Genomic DNA, 17,252 nt, shown 5'->3' on the forward strand with positions numbered 1-17,252 from the left:
ATAGATTGATGGATGGATGGGTGGGTGGGTGGGTGAATACATGGATGGATAGATAGATAGCTGCTGTCAGCTCGACTCAAGCTCATGGTGACCTTATGCACAACAGAAAGAAACACTGCCGGGTCCTGTGTCAGCCTCACAATCGCTGACATGTTTGAGTCCACCATTGTGGCTATTGTGCCAGTCCATGTCACTGAAGGTCTTCCTCACACTTGCTGGCCCTCTACATCACCAAACATGATGTCTTCCTCTAGCAATTGATCCTCCTAATGATGTGTCCAAAGCAAGTGAGTTGGACAATATTCTGTTGTGATCCATAGGGTTGTCACTGACTAATTTTTGGAAGTAGATCACCAGGCCTTTCTTCCTAGTCCATCTTAGTCTGGAAGCTGAGCTGAAATCTGTCCCCATGGCTGACCCTACTGATATTTGAAATACTGGTAGTATGGCTTGCAGTATCATAACTATGCATGTGCCACCACAACACAACAAACTGATAGACAGCTGGTGGCTGGAAGGACACATAACCTCCTTTTACTAGAAATTCTCTTCAAGTAGTGGGGTCACCATTATGCTTTCTCCTCTTCCAGCTTTTCTGTATTGTCCAACTTGTCCACAGTGAGCTCGGATGGCTTCTGCAATAAGGAAAAGGGGGAAACAAGCAACCTTACCTCACCACAGAGAGCAGAGCTCTTTATTTATTTATACCTCTCCCTGTTTCAGAGAGGATTTCAAGAGACTGACAATTATGTTAACAATCCAGCAGGCTAAAATACATTGTCGACAAGGAAGAAAAAAGAGGCAAAGTGAATATATGGCTCAATGAGGGAGAAACGAGTGAGGTAGCCCTTCATGTAGCAGGCTGTAACCTGATCACGTTCCTTGTCATGTCTCGTATTGCCATTTAATTCTTATATCGATAGCCAATTTTCCTGTTTTGACACTTTGTCTTCCCAACTCCACTGAAAAATCTTTCATTCTTTCCTCTGCCCTTTATTACTCTCTCTTTGCTAAAATGTATTGTTTTGCCAATTTTTCTCCTTTGCAGTTTTAAAAATCCATCCATCTCTTCTCCGCAGGGAAGGGGCCAAGTCCTGCCCGCCTGGGCACAGGGGTGTATTCAGGCCTCCACACAGTAGGTGGTCCTAGCAGGTGCTGTACTGCGTGAACGGACTGGCCAGCGCTGAGGACACCTCAGCCCCTTCTGCAGCACTCACTGAGCTACACGCCCTCCGCAGGGGCTCAGTACATGTTTGACAACTTGATTTATGGCATTTATTATCCCAAGAGGTAGTGTCAACAGAGAATAGATATCGATCTGAGAGGGTTTAAATAAATAAGTGGATGCGCAATCCAGAAAGAGAGGATTTAAATAAATAAGTACAGGCAGAATGCTCCTTAGAAGGGAGGATGGTGAGACTTTGTCTTACGTACTTTGGACATGTTATCAGGAGGGACCAGTACCTGGAGAAGGACATCATGCTTGGTAAAGCAGAGGGTCAGCGAAGAAGAGGAAGACCCTCAATGAGATGGATTGACACAGTGGCTGCAACAATGGGACCAAGCATAACAACAATTGTGAGGATGGCACAGGACTGGGCAGTGTTTTGTTTTGTGGTACATAGGGTGACTATGAGTCATAACACACTTGACGGCACCTAATAACAACAACAAATAAATAACTGAATGCACAATTCAGAAAGAGTTATAGACTGAAGTGAGAGGTGTCTGTAAAGCAGCTCAAGCAGATGTTGTAAAGGAGCACTGGCCCTTTCAAACACCACTCCTAGGGAAGCTCTGGAAAGACCAGGGGTGGGCTGTGGAGTCAGCAGCACGGGTTCAAATCCAGGCTCCACCACATCCCATGCTCGGAGGGGGGCCTTGGGCATTCACAGAAATAATAAGGCCTCTTGTGGAATTTTTTAGAGGATTTTATGTGTGTGTGGGTGTATGTATACATACGCAATATATTTAACTTATGTATATGGGTGGTGCAAATGGTTAACATGCTTAGCCGCTAACGGAAAGGCTAGCAGTTCCAGTACACCCACAGGCACCTCAGAAGAAAGCCCTGGCGATCTGCTTCCCATAAATATTACAGCCAAGAAAACCCTGTGGAACTCAGTTCAACTCTGTAACACATGGGATTGCCATGAGTTGGAATAGACTCTACGGTAATGGGTTTGGTTTTTGGGTATAAGGTCTCTATGAGTCGGAATTGACTCAACGGCAACAGGTTTGGTTTTATTTTGATACTCCGACATGACCTTATGTTAACTTAACTGACTGCATCTGCAAAGATCCTATTTCCAAATAAGGTCACATTTTTAGGTACCTGTGGTTACGACTTCAACATATCTTTTTTTTTTTTTTTTTTTTGAGGACACAATTCAACCCGTAAGAGACAAATTGAGGCTCAGAGAGGCAAAGTAACTTGCTGTGGACAGTTTTTTTAACAACTCTGGACCTCAGTGATCCTCTCTATGAAACAGGTAGACAAACCTGCTTCACTCAGTTATTGTGAGCAGTGTTATTATCTTACGTGGTTGTTGGAAGATTAAATGTGGGGAAGGTATTTTGTGATCTCTGACCCCCTGTATGGAGCCCTAGTGGCCCAGTGGTTAAGAGTTCAGGCTGCTAACCAAAAGGTCGGCAGTTCAAATCTACCAGCCGCTCCTTGGAAACCCTATGGGGCAGTTCTACCCTGTCCTATATGGTTGCAGTAGACTCTATGGCAACAGGTTTTGTCTCCTTGGTTTTAACCCCCCCTGTACAGTATCCCTAAGTGGCACAGTAAGCACTTGACTACTAACTGAAAGTTTGATGGTTTGAACCCACCCAGAGGTGCCTTGGAAGAAAGACCTGGAAACCTGCTTCCAAAAGGTCACAGCCTTGAAAACCTTATGGAGGGCAGTTCTGTTACACACACAGGGGTTATGGGGTTTCCGTGAATTGGAATTGACTCAGATGGCACCTGATTTTCTTTCTTTCTTTCTTTGTTTACTCCCTGTGCTAATGCAAAGCATCAATGTTTGTTGTTATAGCATCCTTATTTCCTTGCCCCCATCATCTGTCACACGCAACCCCCTGGCACCACAGAATCCAGGTTTTCAACCACATTCCTTCCAGAGCAAGGCTGGTCAAAGTGTTTTGACTATGGTTCACTGACCTGCAGGAAAGAGCTCGCGGTCCCTTTCTTAGCCTGTTCCGTCTACCAGCAGGAGAAGAACCTTGGGATGAAGGTTAATGTTTGTTTATGAACTCCAAATGTGATAATCCTTAACAACTCATTTAGTTGATTATGAGCAAGTAGCCCTTTATATACTTAAAAATGGCAGTCTGTTCCACTGTGCATCTCTCCCCCAAGGGGCCAGGAGGAAGGACCGGCATTTTTGGATTATTCCTGGGCCCCAGGAGGACTCTTCTGGCCCCCAAATTGATCAAAGGCCGTCCTTGGACTATCACTGCCCTGGGGAGGGCAGAGTCACCTCAGCACCCCGTGTACCCCACGTTTATTCGGGGTCCTGTGTCCTTCATTGCAAACTCCCTGCGAGGTCTAAGGCTGGCCTTGCGAGTGTCCTTTTTGCTATGAGGCCCATTAAACAGACAATTTGCTCTTCTATTGATATAATTCAATTAGGAAAGGGGAGGGGGAAGGAAACTAACCACTAGAGAGTGTATCTGGGAGACCTGAATGGCCACTTCCATTTACGGCCTGCTGCCGAGGGAGGTGGCGGGGCTCATTAAACAGGGAGCGCCAGCCTGCACCCAGCTCCCCGGGGATTGGGGGCACTCGAGGTGACAGGTGGGTGACTGTGTAAGGGAGGTATTATGGATTGAATTGTATCTCCCAAAAATGCATGTCAACTTGGCCATGATTCCCAGTATTGTGTGATTGTCCACCACTTTGTCATCTGATGTGATTTTCCTATGTGCTATAAATCCTACCTCTGTGATGTTAATGAGGCAGGATTAGAGGCAGTTATGGTAATGAGGCAGGACTCAATCTATGAGATTAGGTTGTGTTTTAAGTCAATCTCTTTTGAGATATAAAAGAGAGAAGTGAGCAGAGACGGCAGACCTCATACCACCAAAAGACAAGAGCCAGGAGAATAGCATGTCCTTTGAACCCGGGATCCCTGCACTGAGAAGCTCCTCGACCAGGGGAAGATTGATGACAAGGACCTTCCCCCAGAGCTGACAAAGAGAGAGAAAGCCTGCCCCTGGAGCTGGCACCCTGAATTCAGACTTCTAGCCTCCTAGAATATGAGAGAATCAGTTTCTTTTTGTTAAAGCCATCCACCTGCGGTGTTTCTGTTACAGCAGCACTAGATAACTGAGACAGGAGGCTAACTCTTATGTCCTAGAGCAGTGGCAGGGCAGTGGAGACAGCTCCGGCTTCACAATCTGGAAGGGCCAGCCCTAACTCTGGCTGGGACCCTTGGAGCAGAACAACCTGAGACCAGTTACTTGTGGCCTCTCTCAGTTTCAGTATCTTCATGTGACCCATGGGTAAAAGGAGGGCGGTTGCTGTCATTGGCTGCCGTGGAGTTGGCTCCTGACTCATGGAGACCCCATGTACAATGGAACAAGACATTGCCCGGTCCTGTGCCATCCCCATGTTTTAAAACTCCCAATAGCACATATGAGAAGATAGAGGCTTAGAGAGGTGCAGTGACTTGCCCAGGGTCACACAGCATGTAAACAGCAAAGGCAGGAGGGGTTTACCTCTTCCGTCATGGATATGCCAGCCCCCCATGGCTGACAAACCCAGCCTCTCGAGTTTCAACTCCTCCTCCCTTCCCCACAGCAACAAACGGAAAATCATTCCCCATTCCTGCGTTCTCTGCCAGCCCAGAGAGACGGAGTGAAAAAGAAATGTTTCCAATAATACCAGGGCTGTCTTTCCCCGGCTGCTCTGTTTTGCTGTCTGTTATTGTCTGAAATCTGTCTGTTTCCCACCAGACTCTGGGCAACAAAGGTGCAGGGGCCTGTGTAGCAGCTGGCGGCCCTGCTGGCTCTTACCTGCTCTCTGAGTTTGGGTCCCGGGCTGTGTGCTCAGACTTGACCATGTTTGGGCATGGAGGCTCGCTCCAGATGAGGACCAAAGGCCGCTTCCCTGGAGATGGCCCGGGAGGCCGTGCTTCCTGCTGGAGCTCTGGGGCCTCTTTTAGGGTGGGGGCCAGGCAGAAAGAAACTGTCTGCCAGCTGAAACTCACAGGGGACCCGGGAGACTGTGAGTACTGGTCTGAGAGCACTTAGGGAATGGCTTCTCCAAAGTTGGGGGCTGGCAGGAGAGCTGGGGGAAAGCAGTGTGAGATGGGCAGGGAGGGGTGGGTAGTGGGCACTCCCTTCTTCTCGGGGCTGTCCAGGGGATTCTGGGTGCCAGAGGGGTGATGTTGGTGTCACTCGGGACTAGGACTGCTGGTGTCAGGGCCCTTGGTCTGCTGGTCAGCTGGGGGCGGGGTGCGGGTGGTGCTTGTTGGCTGGGTCACTCTGGTGGCTCAGTGCTGTGGCCCTCAGGTCCTAGCTTCCAGAGGGGCCAGCAGTCAGCAGGCTGGAGATCAGGACCACACCTGGTTGTTGTCACAGTGGACACAGTGGGACAAAAAATACACTTGATAAGAGGGCTCCAGGCATCTGCTCGAAACCTCCGAGGTTTCCTTTGTTAGTAATAATAACAACTTTTATTTATCAAGAGCTTACACTAGCCAGACACTGTGTGAAGTACATTATATTTGATATTTCATTTGATCTTCATCACAACTCTCTAAAGTAGGTACTATTATCCTTCTTTTATAGTCACATGGTTGATAAGCGGCAAAGCCAGGATCTGATCCCATCAAGCCCTTAAACACTATACTCTATTCCGTCTTTCTAAGGAAAAAGATGTCAGTCCAAGCTTAGGGCTACACAGGACCCTCCAAAATCCTTCTTTCCTTTGCTGTGCCCCATCTTTCCTAAATCCATCCTAGATCTTAAGGAACTTTTCTAAATAGGAAGAAGAAAAAAAAAAAAAAAGTCCAGAGATATTTAGTAACTCTTTAAACTGGGAAGTTCTTCTTGGAGTCTAACTGAAATTCCCCTGTTGCGGTTGAAACCTATTTCTTCTTGTCAGAGCCTCAGGGTTTATCAGCAGTTCCCGTCCTTTCTCCTGTCTGAAGTTTCTCACTATGGATGTTGAATTCCAACTTCTCACCAAAGACTTCTATCTGAGTAGATCTCCTGGTGTGGTCTTAGGATTTCACACAGCTCTACAAACCCCTCACTTGGAGTAGGCAATGCCCCCACCCAGGCATTACAGAGAGGCGGGGTCTGAGCAAACCACAGGTTCCAGACATCCTGTGACTGCCTCTCCTCTTCCTTCCTCCTGAGCCCCCAGACCTGGTAACACCAGGGTTCCTGCCTTCATCATCCTCAGGAGGGCCCAGACAGCTGGGAGGACACATGAAGCAGAGGGGGCAGCGCGCTGGAAGGAGGGGAAATGATTAGCCAGGAAGGTGGGGGTCATGCCAAGGGAAGTACTCCCACAAGTACACCCCAACTTTCCCAAGGGAGAAGTGGGTACTCAGCCTATGTCCTCTAAGACATGATTTCCTGTTACCCCAAGCCACAAATTCCTTGTGTCCCACAGTCCCTGGGGTGGGCCAAGGTGCCAGTGACCTTGGAAAGTCCTGGGGAAGCAGGTCGTGGGGACCTTTTTGCCCCATGCCATGTGATGATGTTCCTATACTTGTGAATACGTGGATGGGCTTGGTCAACTGGCACCAGGTAAACCAAGGTGTGGGCTGTCCCATTCCCACCAGATAACAGAATAAACCAAACCAACTCCACTGTCAAGTCAATTCTGACTCCTAGTGACCCTATAGGACAGAGTAGGACTGTCCCATAGGGTTTCAAAGGCTGTAAATCTTTACAGATGCAGAGTGCCACATCTTTCTGCCATGAAGTGGTTGGTGGGTTTGAACTGCTCACCTTTTGGTTAGCAGCCAAGCACTCAACAATTGAGTCACCAGGGCTCCTTGATAATAGAATAGAAGGAATACAATAGAAAGGAATTGAGCACACTATCTTCTTTTCAGGAGAAAATTTTGTTCATTTGTTACCTTCCTATGTCTCCTTAGAGTTTATAGGAACCCCATTCTCAGTGCCCCAGATGAGGGAGGAAAAGTTGTAATGGGATATCGTCCTTGTCAATCATATTGAGTAGAAGGGGAGAGGTGGACCACCTTCCAAAGGAGGCAGTGACAGGTTGTAGCGTTGGTGCCTGAATGTGGACTCTCCCCTTCAGGGTAGTATAGAGAGGGATGGGGAGACAGGGTGGTGCAAAGTTTGTGCTTGACTATAACCTGAAGGTTGGTAGTTCAAACTCATCCAGAGGCACCATGAAGGAAAAGCCTGGCAATCTGTTTCTGTAAAGATTACAGCCAGGAAAACCCGATGAAGCAGTTCTACTCTGTAACACATGGGGTCACAATGAGTCAGAATTGTCTCAATGGCAATGGGTTTAGGGGAGAGAGGAGGTCAAGGGTCTCTGACTGGGCACTGGAAACAGTCTAATAGTTAAGAGAGAAGCCTGAGTCGAAAATAAAGGACTTTGCTGGAAATCTGTCTGGACTAATGTCCTTGGACACTCACTAATTTATAAAAATAACGTATTTAATACTTTAGGGAACTGGCATGAAAAAAAGAAAAGTCCTCCCTGATATCTGGTTAAAACTGATCCTCAAATCAGGAGTTACACAGAAAGAGTCTCTGTAGCTCTTATATCTTTTGTAGAGACGGACTCTGGTTAACTTAAACCAACCAACGAACAACAACAACAACACAACAACAAAGAGATTTACTGGAAGGCTGTGGGGCAGTACACAGAACCAAGGGGGTGTCTACACAAGAGAAGGAAGCTGGGTGGTTTTGTGGGTCTAGGTTTCCAGTTGCCGTCGAGTCCACTCCGACTCATGGCGACCCCATGTGTATCATGGTAGAACTGTGCTCCATGGGGTTTTCAGTGGCTGCTTTTTTCAGAAGTAGATTGCCAGGCCTTTCCTCTGAGGTGCCTCTGGGTGGACTTGAACCTCCAACCTTTCCATTAGCAGCTGAGCCTGCTGTTTTTGCCCCGCCTCCAAGGGACTCCTTGGGGCTCTACGTAGCACAGATTAATGGGCTGTATCTTGAAGACACTTTGTCCAGATTCACACTCCTGGTAGAGAATGTCCAGTGGACCTAGCAGGGGAGGGTGGGATTCTTTGCCTTGGGGTGGGGTAGATCCCCTGAAGATAAATGGTGGGTTTTTGCCAGAAGAAGGGGAAAGAAGAAACACTGTCACCTACTTCTCCCTGATTCTGCTTTGGCCCATGCCCTGAAATAAGAGAGTGGTCTTCTTCCCTTGGAGTCCCTGTGTGGTGCAAACAGTTAACTGCTACTGAAAAGTTGGAGGTTTGACTTCACTCAGCAGTACCTTGGAAGAAACGTCTGGTGATCTACATCTGAAAAATCAGCCACTGAAAACCCTACAGAGCACAGTTCTACTCTGACACACATGGGGTCGCCATGAGTTTATTTGACAGGAATTTTTCTTCTTCTCTTGCTTGAAGGAGGCAGTCTGCCCTTACAGGGGTCCCTCCTGAGCAAAACCTCTTGCCCACCCCCGTGCCTGTGGCTGCCTTCTGGGGGCCCTCCTCCCTTCTCTGCATGCTACCCCCAGCCAGCCCTGCCATGGGACTGTTTCGGCAGACTGTGAAATGCTCCACATTTCTCTAGGAGATAGAGGGTCCTAGGAGAAAGTGCATGATGTTCCACTTCTACTGCTTACCCACTGTATTAGCTTCCTGTAGCTGCCGTAACAAGCAACCTTACACTTGGTGGCTCACAACAGCAGAAATCTACTCTCTCACAGCTTTGGAGGCCAGCAGTCTGAAACCAGCATCCCTGGGCTGAAATCAACGTATCGGCAGGACTGTGCTCCCTCTGGAGGCTCTAGCTGAGACTGTTGTTCTTTGCCTTCTCCAGCTTCTGGCGGCTGCCGGCACTCCCTGGCTTGTGGCTGCATCACTCCGATCTCTGCCTCTGTGGTCACATCTCCTTCTCCTCCTATGTTTGTTTTTAACCTCCCACTTCCTATCTCTTACAAGGATCCTTGTGCTTGCATTTATCCCAGATAATCTAGGATAAGCTTGCCATCTCAAGATCCTTAATTTAATCACTTCTGCAAAGTCTTTGCCATTTAAGGTAACTGACATTCACAGAGTCCAGGGATTAGGACATGCACATTTTTGGGGTGGGGGAGGGGGTCATTATTCAGCCGGTCTCACTCACTGTTTGACCTTGGGCAAGTCCCTTTACATCTCTGAGCCATGAATCCCTCATGGGAGAATGGGGGTGATAACACTTGCCTCTCAGAGCTGGTGGGAGGCTTACAGGGGGTCAGAAAGCCCTCTGGCAGTTGCAAAGCTCCGTATAAAAATAGGGGTGATGTTATTGGTATTTTTGCACCCTCCTCTTTCACCTGTCCTCTTCGTTGTGGCTTACCTGTCACCAGTGCTGATCTCACTTTTGTTTGCGTCTGTGACCCTAGAGATGACCACTTCCCCCAGTGAAGATGGGGAAAAAGCTGGTGATGGCTCAGAAGCGGGGAGAGACTCGAGCCCTTTGCCTGGGTGTGGCTATGGTGGCGTGCGCCGTCATCACCTACTACATCCTGGGCACCACCGTGCTGCCCCTCTACCAGAAAAGGTACCCACCCCTCCTGGCCTGCCCCCGGCCCCAAGGACCTCTCCTAAAGGTCTGGGGTCTGTGAGCAACCCAGCTTTCTTCCTACCCCTCCCCTGACCCTCACACCAGTAAGAAAGTCTAGACAATCCTCATTCTTAGGTTCAAGGGTTGAAACGTGGTGAGAGCAGGCTGGACTGAGCTCCACTAGTCTAGGATCCAGAGGTAACAGGTACAGGACACCCTTCTCATGAGAAACAGCAAAGGATAGGAGCAAGAGCTGCAGTATGAGTTTGAACCCAGGAAGAATCAGAGACTCAAAGAATTTTATAGCTCATGTGTTTGACTCCCCCCTCTGAAACATACCAGTCAGGTAGGCACCCAATCTCTTGAATATCTCAAGTGACGGGGCGCTCACTACCTCACTGTTCACACCACTTTACTTCTGTGCTTTTCTAATAAGTAGGAAGTGTTTACACTTAGTGGAAATCTACTCCCTGTAACACTGCTCAGGAATCTCAAGAGAAAGTTCAATGTCCTTCCTGAGATGTCAGTCATTGGAGCTTTTAAAGAACAGCTGTGACGTACCTGACTTGGCTCATTTTTAGAACAAACACACTCAGTTCTCTCTGCCTGTCCTTAGGATCAGTCTCAGACCCTTGCCTCTGGGCACGTTCCAGGTGCTGACAGCCCTCCGCTCACTTCTGGCAATGGGTCTTCCGCGTGATAAGTGGGAGATAAGTCACAATTGACTCGCTTATGCCTTGATGAGCCTGTTGGCCTCTCCTGGGCCTGGGCCTCCTCACTTTTTACAGTGCTGGAGAGATTCCAGGCTGGGATCTTACTAAGTGCAGCACTGCTCAGAGCAGCCGCGTGCCTTCAACACGTTATCTGCAGGTCAACCTCCATCCCCAACATCTTCCCCACTCTTGCACAAATTAAACCACTCCAACATCTACTCTTTTTAGGGGGAAAAGCACAGATTCTGAAGCCACAAGTCCTGGCTTCCAGTCCAGTGTGGCCTTGGGAACGTCACTTGCCCTTTCTGAGCTTCTCTTCCCTCTCTGTAAGATGAAGATCACGTGGACAACAAGGTCTCCATCCTGATTGCTCATCAGAATCATCAGGGGGGAGCTTATAAAAAAAAAATACCAGGGTAGGTCTCACCCACCCAAGTGAATTCTGATACACTTGTCTAGGGTGTGGCTTGGGCATAGGAATCTATTTTTTCAAGTTTCCTAGGGTTTTGGATGAGGAGCCGGGGTTAAAAACCTCACATGTAGATGATGTCTGAGGCCCCGACCAGCTCTAATATTCTGATTCCATGATTCTGCAGCTGCAGCCAGGGACCCTGAGATCAAGCTCCTTTCAGTGTTGGAGTCTTGGGCAGGATGAGGGTCACAGTCCTGTATCTCTCTAATGTCTACTAGGGGATCAGAGGTTCAAACTGGGGTGTTCTGTATGTTACCCTGTTCTGAAGGGTATACACGTGTTTGGTGTGTGTGTGTGGTCTCCCCAGCGTGTGGACCCAGGAATCCACATGCCATCTGATTGAGACCCACATCAGGGACCAGGAGGAGCTGGAGGGCAAGAAGGTGCCCCAGTACCCGTGCCTGTGGGTCAACGTGTCAGCCGTGGGCAGATGGGCCGTGCTGTACCACACAGAGGACACTCGGGACCGGAACCAGCAGGTATTGGACTGGGGGATAGCTGCACGTTCCCTTCATTCTAATGGGTGTTTCAGCCTGTCCTTACGTGGCTCCCATCCCCACTCTATGTGCTGGCAAACCTGGGCCGTCATCAACCCCATGTAGACAGTGGAGGCTGAGGCTGAGAAAGATGAGCCCCCTGCCCAGGGTCTCACAGTTGGCACAAGGTTGAGCCAGACCTAGCTTTTCTGTGTTGGAGTCAGACAGATCTGGATTTGATCCCTGCTCTGCCACTACCTGACTGTATGACCTGAGGCAATCACCTAACCCCTCTGAGCCTCAGTCTCCACCTTTGTGAAATGGGAACATTAATGTACCTTAAATTGTTGTTATCATTACAGACACTGTGTACAAGGTGCCAGGCTTGATGGTTGTGGATAGTAGGAACTTAAAAAGAAGCAGTCGTTAATACTGTGATTTCCATTCTACATACTGAGTCAAACGAGAGGCCAGGCCCTTGATCCCACAGGGTAGAACCTCTGTGACTCCTAGGGGAGCCAGGGGACCAGAATTGGAGCAACCTCCATGGGCAAATACTTGGGAGACTTTCCTACCAGTGTCCCCCAACACCCTTCTCCCTCCGCCCAAAAATCTACCATAACAGCTTTCCCTAAAGGAAATACGAGTTGCCACTCATTCATTCATCCATTCATTCACTCATTCTTTCATTCAACAAACAGCCCTTGAGCACTTCCTGTGTTAGGGGTTGCACCAGTTGCCATCAAGTTGATTCTAATTCATGGCAACCTCGTGTGTATCAGACTAGAACTGTGCTCCATAGGGGCTTTCAATGGCCAATTTTTCAGTAGGTCACCAGGCCTTTCTTCTGAGGCACCTCTAGGTGGACTTGAATGGCCAACCTTTTGTTTGTACTACCCAGGGATTAAGGGGTGTAGGAGAACAAAGACTGATTAGGTGTGGACTCAAGAGGGATGAGCTCATGCATGAGTTACTACCCAACAGGGAAGGATCCATAGGAGCCCTGGAGGTGCAGTGGTTAAGCGCTGAGCTGCTAAATAAAAGGTCAACGGTTTGAACCCACCCAGTGGCTCTGAGGCAGAAACATGTGTCAGTCTGCTTCCGTAAAGATTACATTCTTGGAAACTCTATGGGGCAGTTCTACTCTGCCTTATAGGGTCGCTATGAGTTGGGATCAAACTGACGGCAATGGATTTGATTTTTTGTTTGGTAGGGAGGGATCCAGGAGCACTGGTGGCACAACGGTCAAGTGCTCAGCTGCTAACCAAAAGGTTGGTGGTTTGTACCCACCTGGCAGCTCTGTGGGAAAAGGACCCAGTGTTCTGCTCCTCTGTAAACCATGGGATCACTCAGAGTTGAAAACCGACTTGATGGCACCCAACAACAACAACAGGGAGCGATCAGTGCCACTGAAGGAGCTATGGGGGTTAAAAGGAGGGAGTGCTATTTTCCGCAGAAAGTGAAGAGAGGTAGAGGGTATCAGAAAGGCATTTGGGTTAGGCTTTAAAAACCAGGTAGGTGCTGGACACACATAAATATGAGGGTAGGACACAGAAATATTGAGTAGGACATAGAAAGAGGCATGGCAGGGGGACATGCTGGCTAGAAACAGGGATCCAAAGGATGACTACAGAAAATGACTCATGATAGGTGAGTACAGCAGGAGAAAGCTGCGAGGGTAGACGAGGTCTGTTCCCAGAGGATTTCGACTACTACCAAACCACGGAATTTAGTCATGATTGGGTAAGCAAGGGGTTCTCAGCCTGGGTGCACATCAGAATCACCTGAGGGACTTAAAACTAAAACAGCGTCCCTTACCAGACCAACTGAAGTGGAATCTCTGGGGCTGGGGCTTGGCATAGATGGTCTTTTCAAAGCTCCCTTGATGATTCTGAGGTTGGGAATTGCTGCTGGAAGCAATTGGGGTAGCACGGACATGACTGGAGTGGTTTACCAGGAATAGGGGTTCCGTTACGGGGCCCAGCAAGTACCCAGGGATGGGATGAGTAGGCCTCCACAGAAATGGAGGTGAAGTGGGTGGATGCTGAGAGTCAGAATTCGGTGGCTGATGGCATACGAAGGGCCAGAGTGGCTGGGAGGATGGTGACAGTGCTGAGGGGTCATGGAGAAGCAGGTCTGAGTAGTGCAAGGTGGTCAGACCTGTTCTGCCATCACTAGAATGATTCAGGAGTCCCAGGGTGGTGCAAATGGTTAATGTACTCAGCAGCTGACCCAAAGACTGGAAGTTTGAATCTATCCAGAGGTGCCTTGGAAGAAAGGCCTGGTGATCTACTTCTGAAAAATCAACCACGGAAAACCCTATGGAGCACCATTTCATTCTGACACACATGGGGTCGCCATGAGTCAGAGTCAGCTTCACGGCAGCTGGACTGGGAGAATGATTCAGTCCCACCAGGTGGAGGGAGAGTCTCAGAAACACCTGAATTAGCTCCTACTCATGACCCTACTTCTTCCTTGGCTTTTGGTGATCTCAGATTTATCCCAAGCAGCTAGTAACAAATTCTCAAAGACAAGCAGAAATGATAACTAGTGCCATTCTCCTGTGGGGTGATGGGGGCTGGGCTGTGGGCTGGTGGGCTGGCAGGCAGGCTGCCTCCCTGATCCTGAGGCTGCCAGCTCAGGGGAAGGGAGAGGCTAGGTCATCCCCTGAGTGAGCTGTCACCAGCATGTAAGACAAGCTCCGGCTGGTCCTGGGACCAGGGTTCATGGCAGACTGCCATTCTGGTGAGGGGTGGAAGTGCCCTTCATGCTTTTGCCAAGCAGCTGGGTAGTGGGTCACTGCTCACAAGCGCAGGGAGATGGTGATCCAGGGCAGCTGGGTGTCCTCTGGAATCACAGGTGAAAGACCGGGCAAGGTTGTCTCCCAACTCCTACTCTGTGGACGGGGCAGCCTGTCTGCTCTCATGTTCTGCTGGAAGACTTAGTTATCCTGGGGGAGTTCTAAGTCCGTCCTGTGGTCAGTGCTGAGGGTCACTCAGGGTTAGCTGGACCACGGCAGGGGGAAGAGGAGGCAAACAGGCTCTGGGTCTGGGCTTGGCTCTGAGAGCAAACTCCTGCCCAGCGTCTTTCCAAACAGGCCAGAATAAGGATCCAGAGTAACTGCAAGCAGACAAGGGGTACAGTGAGGCCCAGGGGTGAGCACAAGCCCCCTCAGAGCCATTGTGGAGCCCAACTTTAATAAGGAGAGGGGCTGTTGCAATATCATATATAAGTCAACAATGATGTTATTAATAATAACAATAGCATCTTCCACCGACTGAGCATTTACCTGGGCTGGGCTCTGATCTAAGCACTTGGCACACATCATCTCATTTAATCCCCACAGCAATCCCACTATGCTGTCATCTCACATCCCTACTGTGCCTGACTCCAAGAGATTGTGGAACTTGCCAATTTCATACAACTTGGAACTGGTGGTTGAACCCAGGCCTGTCTGTCTCCATAGCCATATACCTTTGCTCATCCAGTAGCTGCCCAAGGTCACAGTCAGAGAAGCTGGGGAGACTTGGCCCAAGCCCTCTGGGTCTCAGCTCAGGACTCTGGATCCACCTGTCTCTGAGTGCTCAACAGCTCTGAATGAAAGATTCCTCAGGAGCCAAGCTGCTCCCTGGTTGGACAGGGACTCGTATCTGGAGGCAGTGGCCCCCTGACCTCTTTCTCAGGGTCAAACCATGATGTAACCATCCTCTGTCCTGCTGGACTGAATTCTCTCAGGGCAGGCAGGTTTGGGGGTGGGGGACCTCACTCCAGTCCAGAGAGTAACTGAGACTGGAGGAGAAGCTGCCTCAGCATTGCCATTTGAGTCTCACTTTTACATGGTTTAATCTTGGACACGGTGCTCAAACTAGTGCATGAAGAATTATCTGACTCCTGGGCCCCACCCTCAGTGACTCAGATTCAGTAGGAACCTGGGCTTATTCCCAGCCCTCCAGGTACTCTGCTGCAGGTGATGTGAGGGGCCACGCATGCAGAACATCTTCCAGCGGCTCACATAGCCACATTCAGGCCTCCTGGCGCAGAATCCAGAAAAAACCTGGGTCTCCACCCTGTGCTTTTTTTCTGAGCTTTGCATCTGGGCCTCATCTGAACGGACCAGAAGGTCCCTACTAATAATGATCAGTGACAGAATTAAATGTGTATCATGCTCTGTCTGCTGAGAGCTCTTTTAAACACATTCTGTCTTTCCTTTCAACCTCAGTGTCAAATACCAAAGTATTTTGTTTGGCTTGCACAGGGTCAGACCTTAAAGGGTTTTCAATCTGAACTTTTGCCAATACTTTAAAATCAGCATGAGAGCTCATGTTAAAATCTGGTTTTCTGGCTTCTGTTGAAATGCTGGAGATCTGGCTACAGCAGGTCTTGTTGATGGTATGGCATTAATTGTCTGGATGGAGTGGAGACTGCCAATTTGGATGAGTCAGTCTCTCCATTTTGCCCAGCCCCACCACTTTCGCAATGCAAGTGTCAGCTGGCATCTAGCACCTTAATCCTACACCTGCTTCCTTCATTTACATTATCTGTGTTACCTGCAGATAACATACCTGTATGGACCCTATAGGCAATTGAGTATGTGACCTCGCCCCTGAACAGAACACAGAACACATTGGCTTGTTTCACTCATTGTTCTCCAAAGACAGTTAAGTTTGAAGCCCTTCTTTAATAATATCTTTTGAAAAAGATACTGCTGTTAACCATTAGGACTCCCTGAGTGGCGCAAACGGTTAGTACACTTGACTTGGAGGTTGCAGCCCACCCCCAAGGCACCTCAGAAGAAAGTCCTGGTGATCTACTTCTGAAAAATTAGCCATTGAAAACCCTATGGAGCACAGTTCTACTCTGACACATGGGGTAGCCATGAGTCAAAAGTGACTTAATGGCAACTGTTTTTTTTTAACCCATTTAAATGATAACAATATCAAGGTTCAGAGGGTAAGAGATGTGCCTAAGATTCTACAGCCAATAGGTGGCAGAGCCAGGACTCTAACCAGGGCCACTGCCTACAGCCGTGTAGCTTGCGAGCTGAACAACTCCAGCGGGCACCATTCACACAAGTGACTCTATGGACGGTGCCTCTAGGACTATGCAGTGTACAGCCCACCAAGCTTTAAACAGAAGTCCTGACTCCAACCCAGGGGGCTTGACTCCAAAACTCTGTACTCCATGCCGGTCCCTCACCCTTGAGCCCTGTGGAAAGGGATTTCCAAGCCCGTGGGTACTCTTGCTTCTCCTCCACAGTGCTCCTACATCCCAGGCAGCCTGGACAACTATCCGGTGGCCCGGGCCGACGTGGAGAAGGTGAGAGCCAGATTCCATGAACGCCAGGTTTTCTACTGCTTCCGGACAAGTCGGGAGAACGAGACCAGCGTCCTGTACCAGCGCCTCTATGGGCCCCAGGCCCTCCTCTTCTCCCTCTTCTGGCCCACCTTCCTGCTGACCGGTGGCCTCCTCATTATCGTCATGGTGAAGATCAACCAGTCCCTCTCTATCCTGGCGGCCCAGAAGTAGACCCATCTATGCCACACCATGCCAGGACTGAGCCCCAGGGGGCTGGGGAGCCCCAAGACCACTCCTCACTTGTATATCCATGCTCCTCCCGCCGCCTTTCCACTCTATCCCTCCGATCCATCCTGTCTGCCATCGCATGGTTCACTCTTGGAAAATCCCTTTGTTAAGTCATGTCCTGCTCAAGAATGTGCAATGGCTCCCTAGTGCCTAGGAGGATACAAGGCCAGCCTGTTACAGTTCTCCATTACCTGCCCCCACTCAGCTGACCCAACCCTGTTTCCCCCTGTGCAACTGTTCACCCCACAAGCTACAATGATCCTCGCCTCTGTG

General features: G+C 49.2%; 2 protein-coding genes across 2 annotated transcripts in view; one reads left to right on the forward strand and one right to left on the reverse strand.

Moving 5' to 3' along the window:
• The window catches only part of KCNIP1 (potassium voltage-gated channel interacting protein 1), a 532,042-nt gene that overhangs the window by 487,667 nt on the left and 27,123 nt on the right, over positions 1-17,252 (reverse strand). The window lies entirely within an intron of this gene.
• KCNMB1 (potassium calcium-activated channel subfamily M regulatory beta subunit 1) lies at positions 4,844-17,219 on the forward strand. Its single transcript, XM_004371211.2, has 4 exons — positions 4,844-5,236; positions 9,575-9,732; positions 11,228-11,399; positions 16,653-17,219. The coding sequence occupies exons 2-4, from the start codon at positions 9,599-9,601 to the stop codon at positions 16,920-16,922; spliced, it is 576 nt and encodes a 191-aa protein (XP_004371268.1). The 5' UTR covers positions 4,844-5,236; positions 9,575-9,598; the 3' UTR covers positions 16,923-17,219.

This window comes from Trichechus manatus, unplaced genomic scaffold, assembly GCF_000243295.1.
Source record: "Trichechus manatus latirostris isolate Lorelei unplaced genomic scaffold, TriManLat1.0 scaffold00011, whole genome shotgun sequence".
Taxonomy (NCBI): domain Eukaryota; kingdom Metazoa; phylum Chordata; class Mammalia; order Sirenia; family Trichechidae; genus Trichechus; species Trichechus manatus.